At 35.1% G+C, this 20,043-nt stretch overlaps 1 protein-coding gene across 1 annotated transcript; it reads left to right on the top strand.

The window, feature by feature from the left end:
- Window positions 1-13,036: 13,036 nt before the first annotated feature.
- On the top strand, window positions 13,037-19,831 carry LOC134841789 (uncharacterized). The gene is made up of 6 exons (XM_063857826.1): window positions 13,037-13,129; window positions 13,515-13,555; window positions 13,636-13,665; window positions 14,281-14,402; window positions 14,885-15,077; window positions 19,665-19,831. The coding sequence occupies exons 1-6, from the start codon at window positions 13,074-13,076 to the stop codon at window positions 19,829-19,831; spliced, it is 609 nt and encodes a 202-aa protein (XP_063713896.1). The 5' UTR covers window positions 13,037-13,073.
- Window positions 19,832-20,043: the final 212 nt, after the last annotated feature.

Below are 20,043 nucleotides of genomic sequence, written 5' to 3'. Positions count from 1 at the left end.
CAGGCAAGACAATCGAATTATGTCTGAACTGGGTCGAACAAAAGAGCTTTTCAAAAACTTCGGTCGAATCAGTCGAGAAAATTGAAATATACCTGAACTGGGTCGAACAAACAAGTTTTTTTAAATTGTCGACCATACCAGTCAAAAGAGTCAAATTATTTATAAACTGGGTCGATTGAATAAGCTTTTAAAAATGTCGGTCGGCCCAGCCGAGAAAGATGAAACTTATCTGAACTGGGTCGAACAAGCAATCTTTCTAAAATGCCGATCATACCAGTCGAGAAACTGGAAACTAATATGAACTGGGTCAAACAAACAAGCTTTTAATAATTTCGACCGACCCAGTGAAGAAAGTCGAATTTTATCTGAGCTGGGTCAAACAAAAAAAAACTTTTCAAAAAGTTGATCGAAACAGTCGCGAGAGTCGAAACATATCTGAACTGGGTCAAACAAACAAGCTTTTTCCAAAATATTGGCCGGTGCAGTCGAGAAAGTTGAAACATATCTGAACTGGGTCGTACAAACAAGCATTTCAGAAATGTCGACAATACCAGTCAAGAAACTGGAAACTAATATGAACTGGGTCAAACAAACAAGCTTTTAATAATTTCGACCGACCCAGTGAAGAAAGTCGAATTTTATCTGAGCTGGGTCAAACAAGCAAGCTTTTTCCAAAATGTTGGCCGGTGCAGTCGAGAAAGTTGAAACATATCTGAACTGGGTCGTACAAACAAGCATTTCAGAAATGTCGACAATACCAGTCGAGAAACTGGAAACTAATATGAACTGGGTCAAACAAACAAGCTTTTAATAATTTCGACCGACCCAGTGAAGAAAGTCGAATTTTATCTGAGCTGGGTCAAACAAACAAGCTTTTTCCAAAATGTTGGCCGGTGCAGTCGAGAAAGTTGAAACATATCTGAACTGGGTCGTACAAACAAGCATTTCAGAAATGTCGACAATACCAGTCAAGAAAATCGAAACATACTTGAACTTGGTTGAACAAACAAGCATTTGAAAAATTTTGGTAGGCCCAGGCGAGAAACTCAAAACTTATCTGAGCTGGGTCGAACGAACAAGCTTTTTGAAAATGTCGGTCGGCCCGTTCGAGAAAACTGAAACGTACTTGGACTGGTTCGAACGAACAAGCTTTTCAAAATTTCGGTCAACTCGGTCGAAAAAGTGTCGAAACATACTTGAACTGGGTCGAAAAAACAAGTTTTTTAAAAACGTCGGTTGACCCAGTCGAGAAAGTCGAAACAAATTTTAACTAGTTCGCACAAACAAGCAATTTAAAAATTTCGGTCGACCCAGGCAAGACAACCAAATTATATCTGATCTGGGTCGAACGAACAAGCACTTTAAAAATGTTGGTCGTCCCAGTCGGAAAAATGGATACATATCTGAACTGAGTGGAACAAACAAGCTTTCTAAAAATGTCGAACACATAAGTCGAGAACGTCGAAACTTATCTGAACTGGGTCGAACAAACAAGCTTTTTAAAAATATCAATCGACCCAGTCGAGAAAGTCGAAGCACATCCGAACTAAGTCGAACAAACAAGTTTCTTAAAAATCTCGAACATACAAGTCGAGAAGGTCGAAACCTACTTGAACTGCGTCGAGCAAACAAGCTTTTTTAAAATATTGAACATTCAGGTCGAGAAAATCAAATTTTGTTTGAAGTTGGTCGAACAGACAAGCATTTTCAATTGTTTTTCTTCCCAATAGAGAAAATTGAAACATATCTGAACTTGGTCGAACAAACAGCCTTTTTAAAATGCCGATCATACCAGTCGAGAAACTGGAAACTAATATGAACTGGGTCAAACAAACAAGCTTTTAATAATTTTGACCGACCCAGTGAAGAAAGTCGAATTTTATCTGAGCTGGGTCAAACAAAAAAAAACTTTTCAAAAAGTTGATCGAAACAGTCGCGAGAGTCGAAACATATCTGAACTGGGTCAAACAAACAAGCTTTTTCCAAAATATTGGCCGGTGCAGTCGAGAAAGTTGAAACATATCTGAACTGGGTCGTACAAACAAGCATTTCAGAAATGTCGACAATACCAGTCGAGAAACTGGAAACTAATATGAACTGGGTCAAACAAACAAGCTTTAAATAATTTCGACCGACCCAGTGAAGAAAGTCGAATTTTATCTGAGCTGGGTCAAACAAACAAGCTTTTTCCAAAATGTTGGCCGGTGCAGTCGAGAAAGTTGAAACATATCTGAACTGGGTCGTACAAACAAGCATTTCAGAAATGTCGACAATACCAGTCAAGAAAATCGAAACATACTTGAACTTGGTTGAACAAACAAGCATTTGAGAAATTTTGGTAGGCCCAGGCGAGAAACTCAAAACTTATCTGAGCTGGGTCGAACGAACAAGCTTTTTGAAAATGTCGGTCGGCCCGTTCGAGAAAACTGAAACGTTCTTGGACTGGTTCGAACGAACAAGCTTTTCAAAATTTCGGTCAACTCGGTCGAAAAAGTGTCGAAACATACTTGAACTGGGTCGAAAAAACAAGTTTCTTAAAAACGTCGGTTGACCCAGTCGAGAAAGTCGAAACAAATTTTAACTAGTTCGCACAAACAAGCAATTTAAAAATTTCGGTCGACCCAGGCAAGACAACCAAATTATATCTGATCTGGGTCGAACGAACAAGCACTTTAAAAATGTTGGTCGTCCCAGTCGGAAAAATGGATACATATCTGAACTTGGTCGAACAAACAGCCTTTTTAAAATGCCGATCATATCAGTCGAGAAAGTGGAAACATACCTGAACTGGGTCAAACAACAAGCTTTTTAAAGTTTTTGGCTAACTCAGTCAAGAAATTCGAAGCTTGTTTAAACTGGGTCGAACAAACACGTTTTCTAAAATTGTTGATCGATCCAGTCGATAAGGTCGAAAGAAAATTGAACTGAGTCAAACAAACAAGCATACCAGTCGAAAAAAAAACGAAATATATCTGAGCTGGGTCAAACAAACAAGCTTTTTAAAAATAACGATTGGCGCAGCGAGAAAATTGAATTATATCTGAGCTGGGTCGAACAACAACCTTTCACGGTACCGATCATACCAGCCGAGAAAGTCAAAACATATCTGATTGGGAGATCAAACAAGCTTTTTTATATTGTCGTTCGACCTAGTCGAGAAAGTCGAAGCATACCTGAACTGGGCCGACCAAACAAGCTTCCTGAAACTGTTGATCATACTAGTCCAGACGTTCGAAACATATTTGAACTGGGTCAAACAAACAAGCTTTTTAAAAATGCCGGTCGATCCAGTCAAGAAAGTGGAAACTAAGTCGAACGAAAAAGTTTTTATGAAAATGTAGGTCGGCACAGTCGAGAAAGTCGAAACATAACTGAACTGGGTCGAACCAACAGGTTTCTTAAAAACTTCGGTCGAACCAGTCGAGAAGATTTAAACATTTCTGAACTGGGTCGAACAAACAAAATTTTAAAATACCGATCATACCATTCGAGAAAGTCGAAACAAATCTGAACTGGGTCGAACAAACAGTCTTTTTAAATATGTCGGTCGAGCCAGTCCTGAAAGTCGAATCTTATCTGAACTGGGTCAAACAAATAATTTTTTTAAATGTCGATCGGCCCACTCGAGAAAGTCGAAGCATATCGATTTTTGCTCGAGAAAGCCAAAACATATCTGAACTGGCCGGACAAAACTGAATATTTTTTTGTCTTTGAATCATTGAATCAAACTTTGGTCGAGAGAGTCGAAAGACACCGAAAGTTGGTCGATAAAATCAAAGCCTACCAAATTGGTCGATAAAATCGAAACATACCGACGTTTTGTCGAGATTGTCGAAACATACCGATTTTTGGTCAAGATTGTTGAAACATAAATCGGGTATCGACCCATGTAATTACAAAGTTCAGATATGCTAAACCGTTGAATTAGTTCTTTATAGGGGTGGCATCTCGTTACTAGGCATCATGGTGGATACTTTAAGAGATCATTTGTCTTTCTTAATGGTATTGTGACAGCTCGCAACAAAACACAACTCACAGAAAGTTCGTGGATGTAAAAATTAGATAAATTTCACTTTAATTCCGGGCATAAATTTCACTTTAATAATAAGCCGGACATAAGCTTCTTACTACAACTCATAAAACTGACTATTTAATTTATATGTGAAGGTTCAATACCCTCTGACAAAATGAGTTGGTTCTTATAAGTTCTTCTTATAAGTTCTTCCTATAAGATCTCCTATGAGTTTCAACAAATGAGATGATGGTGAGGAAAAATACTCGAACTGAAATTCAGAAATTATTGAAGTTACTTGATTTTCTTTTCTCCGAGGAAGCCATTAGGATACACCAAGTCAGAGAAAGATGTTTGACGGCAATTCAATTATTAAAGATTATAATAGCGCTGACGAAGTTGTCCGGTTGCCCATTGGCAAGAAACTCAGAGTCCACCGTTTTCCAGAGTAGATGTTGATGAACTTATTGGTGGCGTCTCCATACTGTCTAGAATACCCAGTCCAGAAACCTAACTCGGCTAAGTGTGCTAGATTCTTAGCGGTGCAGCCCGTAGTGGGACCACATGTGGTTGCGAAGGTTTTGCTTAAGATTGTTTAAAAGCGACACATGGCCAACAATATTTAAAAAAATTAATCGAGCTTAGTTTTGTTTTTGTCATTTGTGGTTAGTGATGAAAAAAAGATCACAATTGAAACAAAAATAGCTGGTTGCAATGCAAGCTGCACAGATTTTTCCAGCCATACTCTAAAAAAGTACCTGCAATTTTTTGAGTTAGCATCGTTTTTTGGGCGTAGCGTGATAAATTAATCTGACGAACGCCTAGAACTTAGGTATAATCGACAATCACAGTAAAACAAAACAAAAAGTTGACAAGAGAAACGAAAAATCGTTAAAAGTTTCAAAAAGCTTTATAAAATTTTTACATTTTTAAGCAGAAATATTTTTGAATTTTTTTTTTTGAGAATTGCATTAAAAAAATTGAAAAAAATCAATCTACTAAAGTAAAACTGAAATTTTATGGCCAGTTTTTTTTATCTACAGTCTACTCGCTTGCTTTACTCGCTCAAAATCAGACAAAAAGTCAAAGTTTTACAATGTTTTTCTCAATATTGGGACATCTTTTTGAAAGTTTTTTAAAAACGTTCAAATTCCGATTGAAAAATCTCAAAGCGGAAAGATCACTTAAACTATTCCGTTGATGATTTGTGGTAACTCTTTTTGAATGGAAAACGAAACAAGCCTTCTCGCTCGAAATTAGAACAAAACCTAAAACACGGTTTTATCGATACTGGGACACGCTTAAGGGTCGTTCGAATCACAAATGAAAATCCCTAATTTCATTTGTTTCTCAGTTCAATACAATTTTTCGTTTTTGGTACCTAATTTTGTATGGAAAACTTGGAAAGGAAAAAGAAAAAACTAAAGCTCACTCGAATACAAAATTCCTCCCCAGTTTTCAAATGGTCGGAACAAAAACGAAATTGGTTAAAATTTAAATTGACGATTGTTTTCTTTTTCATTGAGTTTGAAAGAAATTGTTTTGGCCCAAAAATTCCAGCCAAAAAACTGAAAGAAAAATTGTTCACCGCTTTCAAATTGTACTTAGCTTTTTTAAAAATCTACTTTGACATGGGCGCGGTTACTCGAAAAACTATGAAAACAGTGTCGACACCTTGAAAATTTTATAAGGACCCTATTTTGCACAACTTTTCTGCGCTGCATACAAAATTTTTAAAAAAGCAGGATAAAATTGACGTTTTGAGCACTTTTTAAACAAGTATACCAACAAAACTCTCTCATTTGGCGCGCATTTTCCCCATCAAATTCAGGTATAATGGCGCCCAGGGCGCCTTTAGAAAACTTTTGAGGTAGATCAGCTAAAAGTAGATGTCGAAAAAATACACTGAAGAGGGACCCAATAAAAAAATTGGCAAACCAATTAAAAGAAATGAGAAGTCCATGTACCACCCTCGGCCACGTAATTAATAAGAATGGTTCATTAAGAGGCAAAACTGTGCATTTAGTGATTTGCAGGCGGATTCCACGCCAGTACAAAATGAGATTTGTTGCGGAATCCGCAAACTTGCAACTTTTCATTGATTTTGTTTGCTGTTGTGATTTGAATTAATTACATATGACTATAACGAGTTTCTTTGTTTGTAAACATTTTTCAGAACGAAGTTAAGTTTCAAAGCGAGAGCAATCCGTTGAAATCAAAATAAAGATTACGATTATTAGGATAAATTTGAGCAGTGAAAAGTCAATTAAGTTTTCTTTTTGAACAGGTGATTTTGGCACCTCACTTCATATTTTAAAAAAAATTTGCGACTGTAATTGGAATCTGCAAATTGCCAGCGGAATCTGGAAACCGTAAAATTTTGCAGAATCCACCTAAAAATGAGGGATCCGCTTACACTCCCTATTTTCGCTAATGTACGGACAAAGATTACGTTACAAGTATTTTCACGCGGAATCCACGGAAATTTTGTAAGTTGAATCTACTTACGTTTTGGACCATGTTCAAAGACCTCTGGAATCCACGAACATTCAAACTGTGCACCTTTTCAGTTCAAGGTTTGGCCTCCTAAAGTTATTATAAATATAAAAAGTTATTTTTACAACAGATGCCAGTGTGAGGTAGTAAAAAATGATCACAATTTTAGCATGCAAGTTGTCACAAAAAAATTCTTCGACTCTATTATTTTACGAGGGGGAACAAAAAGTCATACAGACTCAAAAACTCAAAGACCAATTTTAATTCAAATATTGATGTTGGTATCATACAATTGTTTAATTTATGACCTACCTGGTCTCCGGCTGTGTCGAAAGTGGTGAGTTTGGCCCCTCTATTGAATCCATAGGCCACGACTGCCTTGTTATGGCTCATGGGTACCAGAGCCAACATCATTTTGTAGCAGTTGGGGAGCCCTGAAACCACACTTCATAAAATTACACGTAGTTTTCAAATCAAAACATTTTTCAGTTATATTTCAAATTACTCATAATTTTCTGGAGTTATAGTTTTTAAAATTATTTATCAAATTACTCATACGTTTCAGAAGTCATAGTTTTAAAAAAAGTTTTCCAATTTACTCATATTTTTCAAAAGTTTTATATTTTTAAAAATTATAATTCAAATTAATCATAGCTTTCAAAATTATAGTTTTTAAAACTTATTTTTCAAAGTAGTCAGAGCTTTCGAAAACTATAGTTTTTTGAAGATTTTTTTTTGAAATAGTCTTAACTAGCTATATTCACAGCAAAAATTAGCAGAAAAGTTGTAAAACTTAGGATCTGAAAATAACTATGATTAGACAAACTTGATAGCTTTTCAAAAACTCTACGCGATTGGAAGAAATCACTTATCGTTCTGTCTTTTGAATAAAATGAGGAAAATATATGCTCGGGGTGGCTTTGTTTGTTCAGACCAATTCTCAAAAAAAACTTTCCTCAGGAGATCGACCGATGAAGCCTTATGATTCCAGAGGGCTCGCCTTCACCACTAGACTATACTGTCTAAAAGATGTGAGGTATGAAAACAGATCTGTTCACCACTGGGCACGCCATTAGCGCACGAACTGAAAACTAAGTAAGGCCACAATATCAAGTCAAGCAAGGCAGCTAACTTGGTTAGTTTCAAGTATCAAAATGTCTTCAAATTAAAAGCTAAGTATTTCAAATGTCACCTTTTTTCTGAACGGTCTTATTTCTTGTTTATTCTGTTTCTCTACTTAGTTTATAATTGCCCTTGTAGATAACTTAACCTTTCCGTTCTCCTACTAATCTTAGTGTTGTTGCCAAGTACGTGCATAAGACGCGGACATCGGCGCCCAACTACGAAAACGAATCAACAAAACTGTTGGAATTCGACTGTTTTTTGGTTTGTTTATTAAATTTGATTATTCTTTGAATTGCTTTGTGTGTTACTGGAACCCGACTGGATTTTTTGGACCTCCTCCTCAAACTAGTAGTTAGAACTACGTTATTGTTTTATTTCCTTAAATTTCGTGATTGTTACGAGATCACAATTTTCAAAAATGAACTCAGATAGAAACATCACTGAAAGTGATTTTGAAACCGCATTGCTAGATGATAATCGTTTAAAAGTGATTGAAAGTGAGTCAGACACGTTATTTAAAACAATCACAGGTTTAATTACAAATTATGACAAGCTTGAAGTAATTGAGAGTTTGATTACCGATTTAGATACTATCATTTAATCACTGAACGATATTGAAAACCTATTTGAAAATGAAAGAAAGCATGCACAGTTTTTGCGGATACAACAAATTGGGCGTTGTATTTTTCAATATTTTCTAAATCCTAAATGTGTGAAAAGATAGGTTTTTTTTCTAATAAACCATTGATCTGGCAATGTTTGAAAATTCTTTCATCTGCAATCTCTTAATTTTGTAATCCGTCAATACTATTATTTATGGTCTGGACTAATTTCCTCACTTTGAGATTTTTGCGAGTTTGAGATTTTTAATTCTCAATTCTGATTGGATGAAAATGACTGAAAAGAATTTTCCAACATAACTTCCGTCCATCATGAGGCATGTTTACAACCACTTGAATATAGTTTGGTTGATATGAGACCATGAGCCAGATTTTTCAACCAATGTGGAACTTCAAAATTAGGTATATCAAAACTCTAAGTGCACTTTCAGTGTGAAAAAAAATCACAAAACACAAACAATTATCATAAAGAGATGAATGAAAAATCAAAGAAATAAAAAATAAAATAAAATTTTTTGTGGAAAAATTTTGAAATTTTTTGGGAAAATCATCCTCTCACACGCCAAATAACGTATAAAATCATAAATCTTGCTCAAATCGGCTATGGGAAATAAACTTCTTTTCAAAAAATTTGGAAAAATTTCTTAGTTGAATTAAATCTCCGCGTACTCGTCAAATGCGCGAAAAATATCGCGCGTTAATTGTTCAAATAGGGTTGAAATGGTACCGGTACTAGTTTATGTACTAGTACGGTATGGCACCCAATTTGAGAGTTACTGGTACTTTGCCAATATAAAGGTCAATTTTAACCTAGTTTTCCGCTCAGTATTTGAAAAGCTTATGAAGTAATTGTTGAATGAAAAATCAATTTTTTCGCATTTTTATTGTTTTGACTATGTTCTACTTGATAGTTTTGATAAAATTAATTATTCCGACTAAAATTTTTCAAAAAAAAAATATTTATAGCGTGAAAAAAGTACTTTTTTTCGTGATACCAGTACATGTACTAGTACGTACCGGTACTTACCAGTACGTATGGTACCGTTTTTATGTGTTACTAGTACTTATCTTGTTGGTGTTATTACTAAATTCATATATAACATATCATGGATTATATTGGCATTAAAAACATTGGGATTATAATGGATTATATTGACATCAGCAATTATTAAGATTATAATCCATTTTTAATGGATTATAATCCTAATAATTTTTGATGTCATTATAATCCATTATAATCGAATATAACCCATTAAAATGGATTGTAATCCCAATGTTTTTATGCCAATATAATGGATTATAATCGATTATTTTGTAATTTTACAGATGGTGATAGAGTTTTGACAGTATAATTGACTATGATTCATGGGCGCTCGGTGCGGGTGACAAAATCCAATAAGGTTTTTATGTATTTCCAATTTTTGCTCCTACAGCAATTTATGGGCCCTTCAAAACAAACAAAAACTCACCGTCCGAGGGCTAAATATTTGATGTTGACAAGCAGCGGGAAAACTCTTTTTTATTTCTCAATTTTCGATTTTTTTCTCTCAAATGGTTCTGATCTGAACTTTTTGTGCTAAATAATTAACGACCAGTTCTTCTTGCTGTTATTGACTTCATTTTCGATTTCATAATTTTTAGCTAATTGCTTGAAACGAAAATTTTTAAGACCAAACAAAAAATATTTGTGACTTGAGCTCAAAGCAAAGAGGTTATTGTTCCGATTTTTTTTCTCTTTGTTTTCCACGCAAAGTTAGGTACCACAAATAATTATTGGACTGAGTTGAGTGATATATTATATTAAAGCCGTTTTATTCTTGATTCCAACCACCTTAAAAAACCGGTTTGAAGTTTTTGATTTTTCGTCTTAATTCGAGCGAATAAAGCAAGCGAACAGACTTACAACAGCTGAAATGCCTAGTTCATGCATAATTTGCGACTTAGTTTTAAGCCCATAAAACTAATTTCTAGAGTTTTTTGTCGCATATTTTTAGCTGCATTTCTGAAAAAAAATTTGAAATAAAATACTTTTTAAAAATCTTTTTAAAGTTTTTCTAGTCATTTTTCCACACATTTTTTTTTCGCTTATGTTGGTATAGGTCTAATATGCCTAAACTATATTTTTATATTAGATCCTTTTATGACACCGAAAAAGCTACACTAATTAAAAAAAAACTTCCTAAGCCGTAGTTTTCTAAAGACTATTGTCGAAACATTCTGTGCTACTTGCACAACAAATGGCTAGCCTTGTTTCAATTACGACTCTCTATGGGGTAGTGATAAGGGTTTGAAAAGTCAATTTAGAATATCTTATGTGCGCGAATTTGGATTTTTTATGTACGTTGTGTTGTTGGCGAAATCACCCCGCTCAGAAATCTTCGTCCAGATTGAAATGCCATGAGTTAATTGAGTCAAAAAAATTTTTGGCTCTAAGTATATCTTGCCGAGCGTGTCAGGTAAGGTCAGCAAAATTTGAAAATCAGCTTTTTTTTCCAATTGCTTTTTTGAAAATCTGTTTCCAATTGCTTTTTTTTTGAAATTTTAAAATTTTCCGCCAAAAAACATCAGATACGCTAGAGTGCACTCGGTATTCAGGGTTTTGCTTCAATAGGATCATTCTTGACAATGATTTAGTTTATGAGCACTGAAAAGTTTTTACTCAAAAACAGTTCGAATCAAAATTGAATGGTTTCCAACCAATAAATTTTGACTAATTTCTCTAAAAAAGGTTTATCGTTTGATTTGGCAAAAGTTAAAAAATGGAAGTTGTGAATTTGAAGCTTTCAGTGGCTTAACAAAAAGCTTAACATGGATCTAGTTTTTCTCAAAATGCGCATTTTCAAAAAAAAATGTCAATTTTTTTGTTTTTATTTTCATAGCTTTCCCAAATAATTCTTTTGGTTGTCTGGTAGTCAAAAATCCCTCGGAATGAAAGAACGCCTCCGCCCTTTGTGCTAAATAATTAACGACCAGTTCTTCTTGCTGTTATTGACTTCATTTTCGATTTCATAATTTTTAGCTAATTGCTTGAAACGAAAATTTTTAAGACCAAACAAAAAATATCTGTGACTTGAGCTCAAAGCAAAGAGGTTATTGTTCCGATTTTTTTTCTCTTTGTTTTCCACGCAAAGTTAGGTACCACAAATAATTATTGGACTGAGTTGAGTGATATATTATATTAAAGCCGTTTTATTCTTGATTCCAACCACCTTAAAAAACCGGTTTGAAGTTTTTGATTTTTCGTCTTAATTCGAGCGAATAAAGCAAGCGAACAGACTTACAACAGCTGAAATGCCTAGTTCATGCATAATTTGCGACTTAGTTTTAAGCCCATAAAACTAATTTCTAGAGTTTTTTGTCGCATATTTTTAGCTGCATTTCTGAAAAAAAAATTGAAATAAAATACTTTTTAAAAATCTTTTTTAAGTTTTTCTAGTCATTTTTCCACACATTTTTTTTCGCTTATGTTGGTATAGGTCTAATATGCCTAAACTATATATTTATATTAGATCCTTTTATGACACCGAAAAAGCTACACTAATTAAAAAAAAACTTCCTAAGCCGTAGTTTTCTAAAGACTATTGTCGAAACATTCTGTGATACTTGCACAACAAATGGCTAGCCTTGTTTCAATTAGGACTCTCTATGGGGTAGTGATAAGGATTTGAAAAGTCAATTTAGAATATCTTATGCGCGCGAATTTGGATTTTTTATGTACGTTGTGTTGTTGGCGAAATCACCCCGCTCAGAAATCTTCGTCCAGATTGAAATGCCATGAGTTAATTGAGTCAAAAAAATTTTTGGCTCTAAGTATATCTTGCCGAGCGTGTCAGGTAAGGTCAGCAAAATTTGAAAATCAGCTTTTTTTCCAATTGCTTTTTTGAAAATCTGTTTCCAATTGCTTTTTTTTGAAATTTTAAAATTTTCCGCCAAAAAACATCAGATACGCTAGAGTGCACTCGGTATTCAGGGTTTTGCTTCAATAGGATCATTCTTGACAATGATTTAGTTTATGAGCACTGAAAAGTTTTTACTCAAAAACAGTTCGAATCAAAATTGAATGGTTTCCAACCAATAAATTTTGACTAATTTCTCTAAAAAAGGTTTATCGTTTGATTTGGCAAAAGTTAAAAAATGGAAGTTGTGAATTTGAAGCTTTCAGTGGCTTAACAAAAAGCTTAACATGGATCTAGTTTTTCTCAAAATGCGCATTTTCAAAAAAAAAAGTCAATTTTTTTGTTTTTATTTTCATAGCTTTCCCAAATAATTCTTTTGGTTGTCTGGTAGTCAAAAATCCCTCGGAATGAAAGAACGCCTCCGCCCTTATCCCCAGCTTAAATCTGCTATGGATTCAAATATGGTTGATTTTAGAAAAGAAACTTACAATGGAGCTGGTAACTTGAAGAATTAAATTTTTCTTATTTCAAAACAGGTATGCCAAGTTTTGGTTTTATTTTCAAGCTGTTAGAAACTGCTGGCAAAAAAGTTTGGCTTAAATTCATCAAACCGATTTGCTTCTATTCACAAAAACAAAACGTGGAGAAAGGCCCAAATTTTTTCCAAATTGTCTAAATTGTCCAATCTTTCGGACAACTGCCAAAAAATGCCAATGGTTGTTTTTGCCTTAAAAGAGGATTGTATCGTCTCTCTTGAGTGATGACTGTCTGTCGAACCAATTTGAATTAAACTTTTTTGCTGGCAAACTGTCATCGTGTAACAGATGAAGATGGTCGAGCAAAATCTGGCACGCTTTTTGTTTCCTGAGTTTCAGAGATGGGTTAGTTATTCAGTGGAATAATTATCTAGATTTTTTCACCAGAATGAAGTCAACTTTTTCTAAACTGATAATTTTTGCCATCCTTCAGGTTTGCGCTCAGTGAGTATTGCTTAAAAATTAAAATTCATATGAATTTCGGATTTTAAATTCATACAGAATTTAGACAAATCAAAAATAAACGACATTAACTTCAAATTAATTAAATTGTTAATTGTGGTTTGATTGATTTGTAGAGGATCTATACATAAACAATATACATTAAAAACATCTAATTGAAAACGTAGCATTACTTACTTAGATGATTAAAGAATTGAACTCAAACCCTATCACCATAATCTTTAATTAATCATTCTTAGTTAATAAGTAAATGCAGGCTTTTCCTCGGTTTTCAAAATTATTGAGAATAATAAAACAGCTAACTTTAAACAAAAATTTAAATTCACGGGGTCAAAATTTGATTTCTACTAACTCATATTTTTTTCAGAGCCGGTGGCAATGTGGCTACACCGCCCTCATGCGTGGAAGGTTAAAAAATAAACTAGAAACATTGATTGCATTTTCAGTCACCTTTTTTTTCTTTCGTAATCAGAATTTTCTTTTTTCAGAATGTCCTCCTGGATTCGAGCAAGTAGCAGGTACAGTATCAGTTCTGTTTTTATTTGTAATAAGCGAATTAATTGCGAAATAACTGGTTTTCATTTATACCTGAAAAACCTTGAAACAAATGAAATAGCTTGTGATAAAATGTGTGCTGCTCACAACTCGTGTTTGTTTTCCTGAAGAAGAAAGATTTCATGATGGTTAAAGAACTCGTATGTCGTTCCCGTTAGTTTCGTAGGTTTTCGTGGTTGTTTTGTATGATTAAACTTAAAGAAGAAAACTAGATTAAACGTTTTTTTTTTACGAACAGTGATAAATTTTTCCGCCAAAAATTAGGTCCAATTGAAGAAAGACGGCTATGTTTTCAAATAATGTAGCTCAAACATATCTCGCTTTTGCAAATTTAGGGTTATTATTTCAATTTAAAAAAAAACTGCCAGTGATTTCTTCGATTCGCGGAGGATTTATATTCGCAGGAACCACGTTATTATTTTTTACGAAAAACTATCAGAGGCTTGTCTAAGCTTAGTTCACTTCAGATTTTTATAGGTACTATTTTTCCGCTAAAATTTTGAAAATTATGCCTAATTTGAAGAATAAATATTGAAATAATTTTGAGTTATGAGTAATTTTCTGAGGTGTGGTTTTAGGACTTCCCCACTGCTACAAACTGATGTTGGCTCTGGGACCCGTGAGCCATGACAAGGCAGTCGTGGCCTGTGGATTCGAAGGAGGGGCCACACTCGCTACTTTCGACACAGTCGGAGACCAGGTAGGTCATGTGCATTACCCAATTAAATTATGCTACAACACAGAACCCTTATGGGTTTTTGGGTTTTTTAAGACTTTGTATCTTTATGGTTTTTGGATCCCCTTTGTAAGGTATTAAAATTGAGCAAGTTAAGAATTTCTAATCTAGCAAACATGTGTTGCGGTTTATCTAACCATAACTGCTGTTGGAGTTTATATAAATATATATTTTCCAAAAAATTGAAAGCGGTTGAACTTTTTGTTTCTTCAATTCTTCAACTTGTTTCAAACCTAAAGAAATAAAAAACAAGATATGTGTTTCAATTTAAATAAACAACCGAAAGTTTTTTTGAATTATTGTTTCTTAAAACCCTCACTTTGGATTTTATTCAGTTTTCTCAGTACTAACCGGCAAATTGCAGGCAAAAATACTCTAAATTCTATAGAATTTCCGGTGATTTTTCTAAAATTTTCTCCATAGTGAAGCTATAAAACGTGTTCAAGCAAACCCTTCGAAACCACATGTGGTCCCACTACGGAGCTGCCATCGCTAAAGATCCAGCTCATCTAGCTGAGTTGGGTTTCTGGACTGGGTATGCCAGACAGTATGGCGACCCCAGCAACTCTTTCGTCAATATCTACTCTGGACAAACGCTGGACTCTGAGTTCTTTGCCAATGTGCAACCGGACAACCTTCGTAAGAGCTATTATAATCTTTAATTATTAAATTTCTGTCAAACTACTTTCTCTAATTTGGTTTTTCTATCTTAAAACCTTCCTCGGAGAAAAAACCAAGAAATATCAAAAATTTCTTCTGGTATTTTTTCCTCGTCCTCCCCTCATTTGTTTAAAAATTATCGAGTGTAAATTTTTTCGACTTCTTTAGAGTTTAATCACACTTCAGATATAAAATAAAAACCCCAGATTTTTGGGTTGTCGTAAAAAACTTTATAAACCCACGGAGAACGCGGAGAACGCGGAAACTTGCAAAAATAAAGAACTTCAAAATAAAAATAAATAAGGAACTCATTTTTGCTATCAGAAAAACCTCTAGATTAAATAAAAACACTGATTCATTATACCATTCGACTTGAATATAAGCACAACGGAGCACGTGGTCGCTATTTACCATGTCCGCGTTCGAGATAATTTTTTAAAACCTTGCGATTTCTCGAGTTTGTAAGTTTTGCGAGTTCTATTTTGTTGCGAGTTTGCCACGTTACAATTAAAAGATACAATGGAGATCTCTAAATCTTCGACTACCCATCCACCCCTTAAAATATCTATTAACAAGTTACCGTCTCTATAAAGAACTAGTTCAAAGGTTAAGCGTATGTGAATTGACTGCGTACCTACCCAGCAAGGAATGTCTGCCTTTGGTAAAAAACCGGAGGGGGGGGGGCGATACAGTTTTGTGTGATGTTCTGATTAGTGTTGGGACTGAAAAATTAAAAAAAGTTAAATCATGTGCCAGTCGGTTATACTCTGGAGTCTTATCTTGATTTTGGAGTGAAATGTTTTGTTTTTAAAAAAAATTTGAATCGGCCATGTCAAGCTCACGTTTATCTCAGCAACAGATTTATAAATGCGGGAAAATTGTTGGAAAATCGTTTTCGAGTCAAATTGCTCAAAAACAAATCATTCGTCAACAAACACAGTTGCGAAGCAATTTAATATCAAAAATTGAGACTTTTCCAAGCCCGGGGAAATGAAACGAGTGAAGTGTCTCGGATAAAACTTTGAAAAGAAGATTGTGGATGTTTGTGTACAAGAATTGAAGAAGCTGCTAAAAATACTTCCGGTTAAATACCGGCTTTTGCTGAATTTAAACTCAAAAAATTTGGAACAAATTATGGAGACAGGGAGAGAAGGTCTGAAACAGAAAAATAGACCAAACGTAGGGTACGGGCTCTACGGGGCTCGAACATCTGAGCAAAGCTAGTTTTATCTTGAGAAGAATTTATATATATTTTGTTTGATTTCGTTTAGATAAATATGAAAAGCGAGCAGCGGAACACAAACGTAGGTAGCAAAAACCTACCGTCAATTGGAGTAGAGCTTTGAAAAACGCAAACAAGTTCGACTGTTCTGTCCAACCCAATGGCCGAACTTGCAGTACATAGATCGCCAACACAACGTAAGTTCAATGAGTTCAAAATTAACAAGTTATGAGAGGCGTTCGAACGAAAAGGATGTAAGAGATGTTTTAAGCTCCTCTCACGAGTCTTCATTAGTGATGAAAATGGCCCGCATATTGATATCGACAAACGGCTTAGTTGAAGGATTGAATTGCTCATTACAAGAGTATTTAAGATGCATTTTAAAAGGAAATGAAAATAAGCACACCAAATAGTCAAGAGACGTAAAATTATTACCAATAGCATTTAACTCAGAAATTACCACACTTTTTGGTTTATCACAATACGAAAATGTTTTCATTCCGAAACCTCGTCATCAAAAATTTCACAAGGATATTGCAAACCATCAAAAGATTCAGTAGGTTATAACTTACCACCTTATACACATGATGGCGATTATTTTCATCACCCACAAAAGTTAAATTTAGCCTCTAGTTCCTATACCGAGTGGATTTTAAATAGAGATAGAACACATAAGAGTACGCTCATCGAAAATTAACACCATTTTCCTAATTTACAGGACTTCATATCATTGAATCACCACCAACAGCAAGTATTACAACACTTCCAGAACACTCAATACTAGAACAAACAAAAATTAACAACACAAAATAAACAATTTCATCACCCTAAAACTAAACCAACTGAAAAATAAAAAGAAGTTAAATCATGTGCCAGTCGGTTATACTCTGGAGTCTTATCTTGATTTTGGAGTGAAATGTTTTGTTTTTAAAAAAAATTTGAATTGGCTATGTGAAGCTCACGTTTATCTCAGCAACAGATTTAAAAATGCGGGAAAATTGTTGGAAAATTGTTTTCGAGTCAAATTGCTATTCGCAATTTGCCCAAAAACAAATCATTCGAGTAGATTTGTTATGATCCCGACAGATAACACCAAAAATTCCTACGAGAGTTTCATCACTGGTCAAAGAGAACCTTGATTGGGCAGGTCGACGAGTGAAGCGGCCCAAAAGTCCAGACAAAAACTTTGAAATAAGAGTTAAAACAAGACAACAAAGTTTCTTGAGTTTTTTCTTATTAGTTTACTTAGTCGATTCCTGAGCCGTAGTCACTGTGAGGGTTTTGAATTTAAATTCTAGAGTGCAATTTACAGAGTTATGTTGAGTTAAGGCGGGTTTTAGGCAGAACCAACTGAAATGGATCAAAGGTCAACTGTTCAATAAAAGCTAATGTGATTTACCTGAGTTTCCAATTCTGTTTTTAAAAAAGCGTTCGAATTTTTTAGATATTTACAAACCATGGGACGTTCTTATTTTTAGAGTGGGGCGCTTGGTAGTAGCCTTCAGGCTGTAACACGATCTTGAAATCCCATGTCTTAAGCAAACCAAATTGGCTCCGACAGAACGAGGTATAAAAAAACAAGAGGTAGTTGCCCTGACCCTTGACCCAATGGTTTCAGGGCCTATTCCTCTGACCTCATATGTGACGTAAGCGGACGACTGTTACATAGTGTTTTTATGGCACTCCTGGGTCTTTACGGCAACAAGAATACGGGATCGATTCCACCTGACACAGCTCCGTGCTACGTACCCATTCTATAGTACCCTGTAGTCGCACCGTAATAGCTTTTTGGGAAATTTTGTGAAATTTTCATGGTGTGCTTTTGGATAGGAGGCATAGCTAACCGAGTATGGGGGGCCACTAGAGAAACAAAACAACGGCTAAAAGACATAAAAGGAAAGAAAAAACAACAAAGGAATAGATATTAAAATGAAAACCAAAAAAAACTATAAAACTGACAGTAAGTTTGATTTCCAGATTAGAAGGATCGGATTTTTTTAAACTACTTTTATACTTAAACTGTTTTACATTAAGAGCGGTCGTTTCGATCACAATAGCAGTGTTTGACAGGTTCATGAAAGAAGGGGCGTTGAAGGGGTTTTCAGATAGCCTTGCAACTTTGGATAACAACTGGGAGACTTCACTGGAAAATGAGAGTAGTTGAATAGTTGTTGAAGCGGTTCAGAGTAGTTGAAGCGGTTCAGCGGAATGAAATCCTAGAATTCAAGACAGGACACTACTGGAGAAGAGGCTAGCAGAGTGTGACTAGTGCAGTGTGACTACTGGAGGAGATCACCGGAATATGTTGTTTGGGTCAAACGGGTATCGTTAACAGAAATTTATACTCTAGGAAATAGGTATCATAATGACTAATCATTCCCCCACATTTCTGACTTGAGCAAATTTTTTTGACGAGAGCAGAGCTTGGAAACGAGTTCTACGGGATTTCTCTTGATTGGTTTCACCCATCGCGCTTAAGGTGTTTTTTCATTTAAATGGAGGGCTATAACGGGGAAATTGTAAGAAGAGGGACAAAATTACTTTAACGAAACAATCGGAACCGCCGATTCCCTTACTTTAAATTAACAAGAGCCAGCATTGATTGCACTAAAGATACGAAACAAGAGCTGAAACGCGAATGTACCCCATAGCGAACTCGAGATACAAAGTGTGGTCTGACCGGATCGGGTGCAGATTGGACAAAATTTTTATTCTCTAGAGCTCTGAACTAATAACAGCACGAACGACCACTAGGATCATTAAGTTTTAAACCAGACTGTTGATACAGACATTATATCGAACTCGTTTTTGAAAGGCTAGCTAACTGGCAAAATCGTTTTCTTAAAACTTACATTTTAATTAATAAATGTGTTTATACAAAAGTGTACTTTAACTAAATTTGTCAATCTCTTGAGAGTTAAATTTGACATCACTTGAGAAGAAAAGGGGAATTAAAAGAGAACAAAGTTGTCTTTACCAGAGAAAGGCAGAGGCGCGGCAAGGCAAGATCGTCCAACAGGACATTCAAACTGACAACTGTGATGACGATAATGAGATTGAAGAAGAAAAATGTTTCAGTTGGTAGGGTGAATAAGCTGAAAAACAAAGAACAACTCGAGACAAAACGCATTGCTGGTTAAAAACGTGAGAAACAAGATAGTGCCAGTTGCAGAGAAGGATCTAGAGACCTCCGAGAAAGGTGTCGACTCGAGAAAAAAAGACAACAGAGTCAACACCAATTCCAAACACTGATGAGCCAGAAGCAAAAACTATTAAGTTCTCACGATAGTTCATGGTAACAAGATCACTAGCAGTACCTCAGAAACAATAAAAACGATTCCCAGTCAAAGAGGACATCATTCACGGAGAGATTTGCCGCCTTAGTGGGGAGAGACCGAGAAAACTGATGGTAACTGGGAACGGAAAAAGTAAGAACTTCGGGACTGATTCCGTCATAACAACAGAGACCGGTAAAAGAGGAGAACAGAGCACGGAAGCCATGAGGGATTAGAGAAATTTACATTGGAAAAGTCAATAGAATCGAATGAATTATCGATAGATTTGACGGACTTGATGCAAAAACTAGAGCAGTTTATACAAAAAGCTCGATTATAGTGACGGAAACCGGGAAGAATTGAAAAAGGAGATCAGGCATAACAAAAATGAGAAATTAGATAACTACTTCACTATGGCACGAGAACGGATGATAAGTTATTACAAATA

This window comes from Symsagittifera roscoffensis, chromosome 3, assembly GCF_963678635.1.
Source record: "Symsagittifera roscoffensis chromosome 3, txSymRosc1.1, whole genome shotgun sequence".
Taxonomy (NCBI): Eukaryota; Metazoa; Xenacoelomorpha; order Acoela; family Convolutidae; genus Symsagittifera; species Symsagittifera roscoffensis.
The sequence above is the reverse complement of the archived record's forward strand: the minus strand, read 5'-3'. Positions and strand labels throughout refer to the sequence as shown.

Coding starts and splice junctions, on each gene's coding strand:
- LOC134841789 (XM_063857826.1), top strand. CDS start 13,074: ATGAAGTCAACTTTTTCTAAACTGATAATTTTTGCCATCCTTCAGGTT. Junction 13,130..13,514: donor ATCCTTCAGGTTTGCGCTCA/GTGAGTATTGCT, acceptor TATTTTTTTCAG/AGCCGGTGGCAATGTGGCTA. Junction 13,556..13,635: donor ACCGCCCTCATGCGTGGAAG/GTTAAAAAATAA, acceptor TTCTTTTTTCAG/AATGTCCTCCTGGATTCGAG.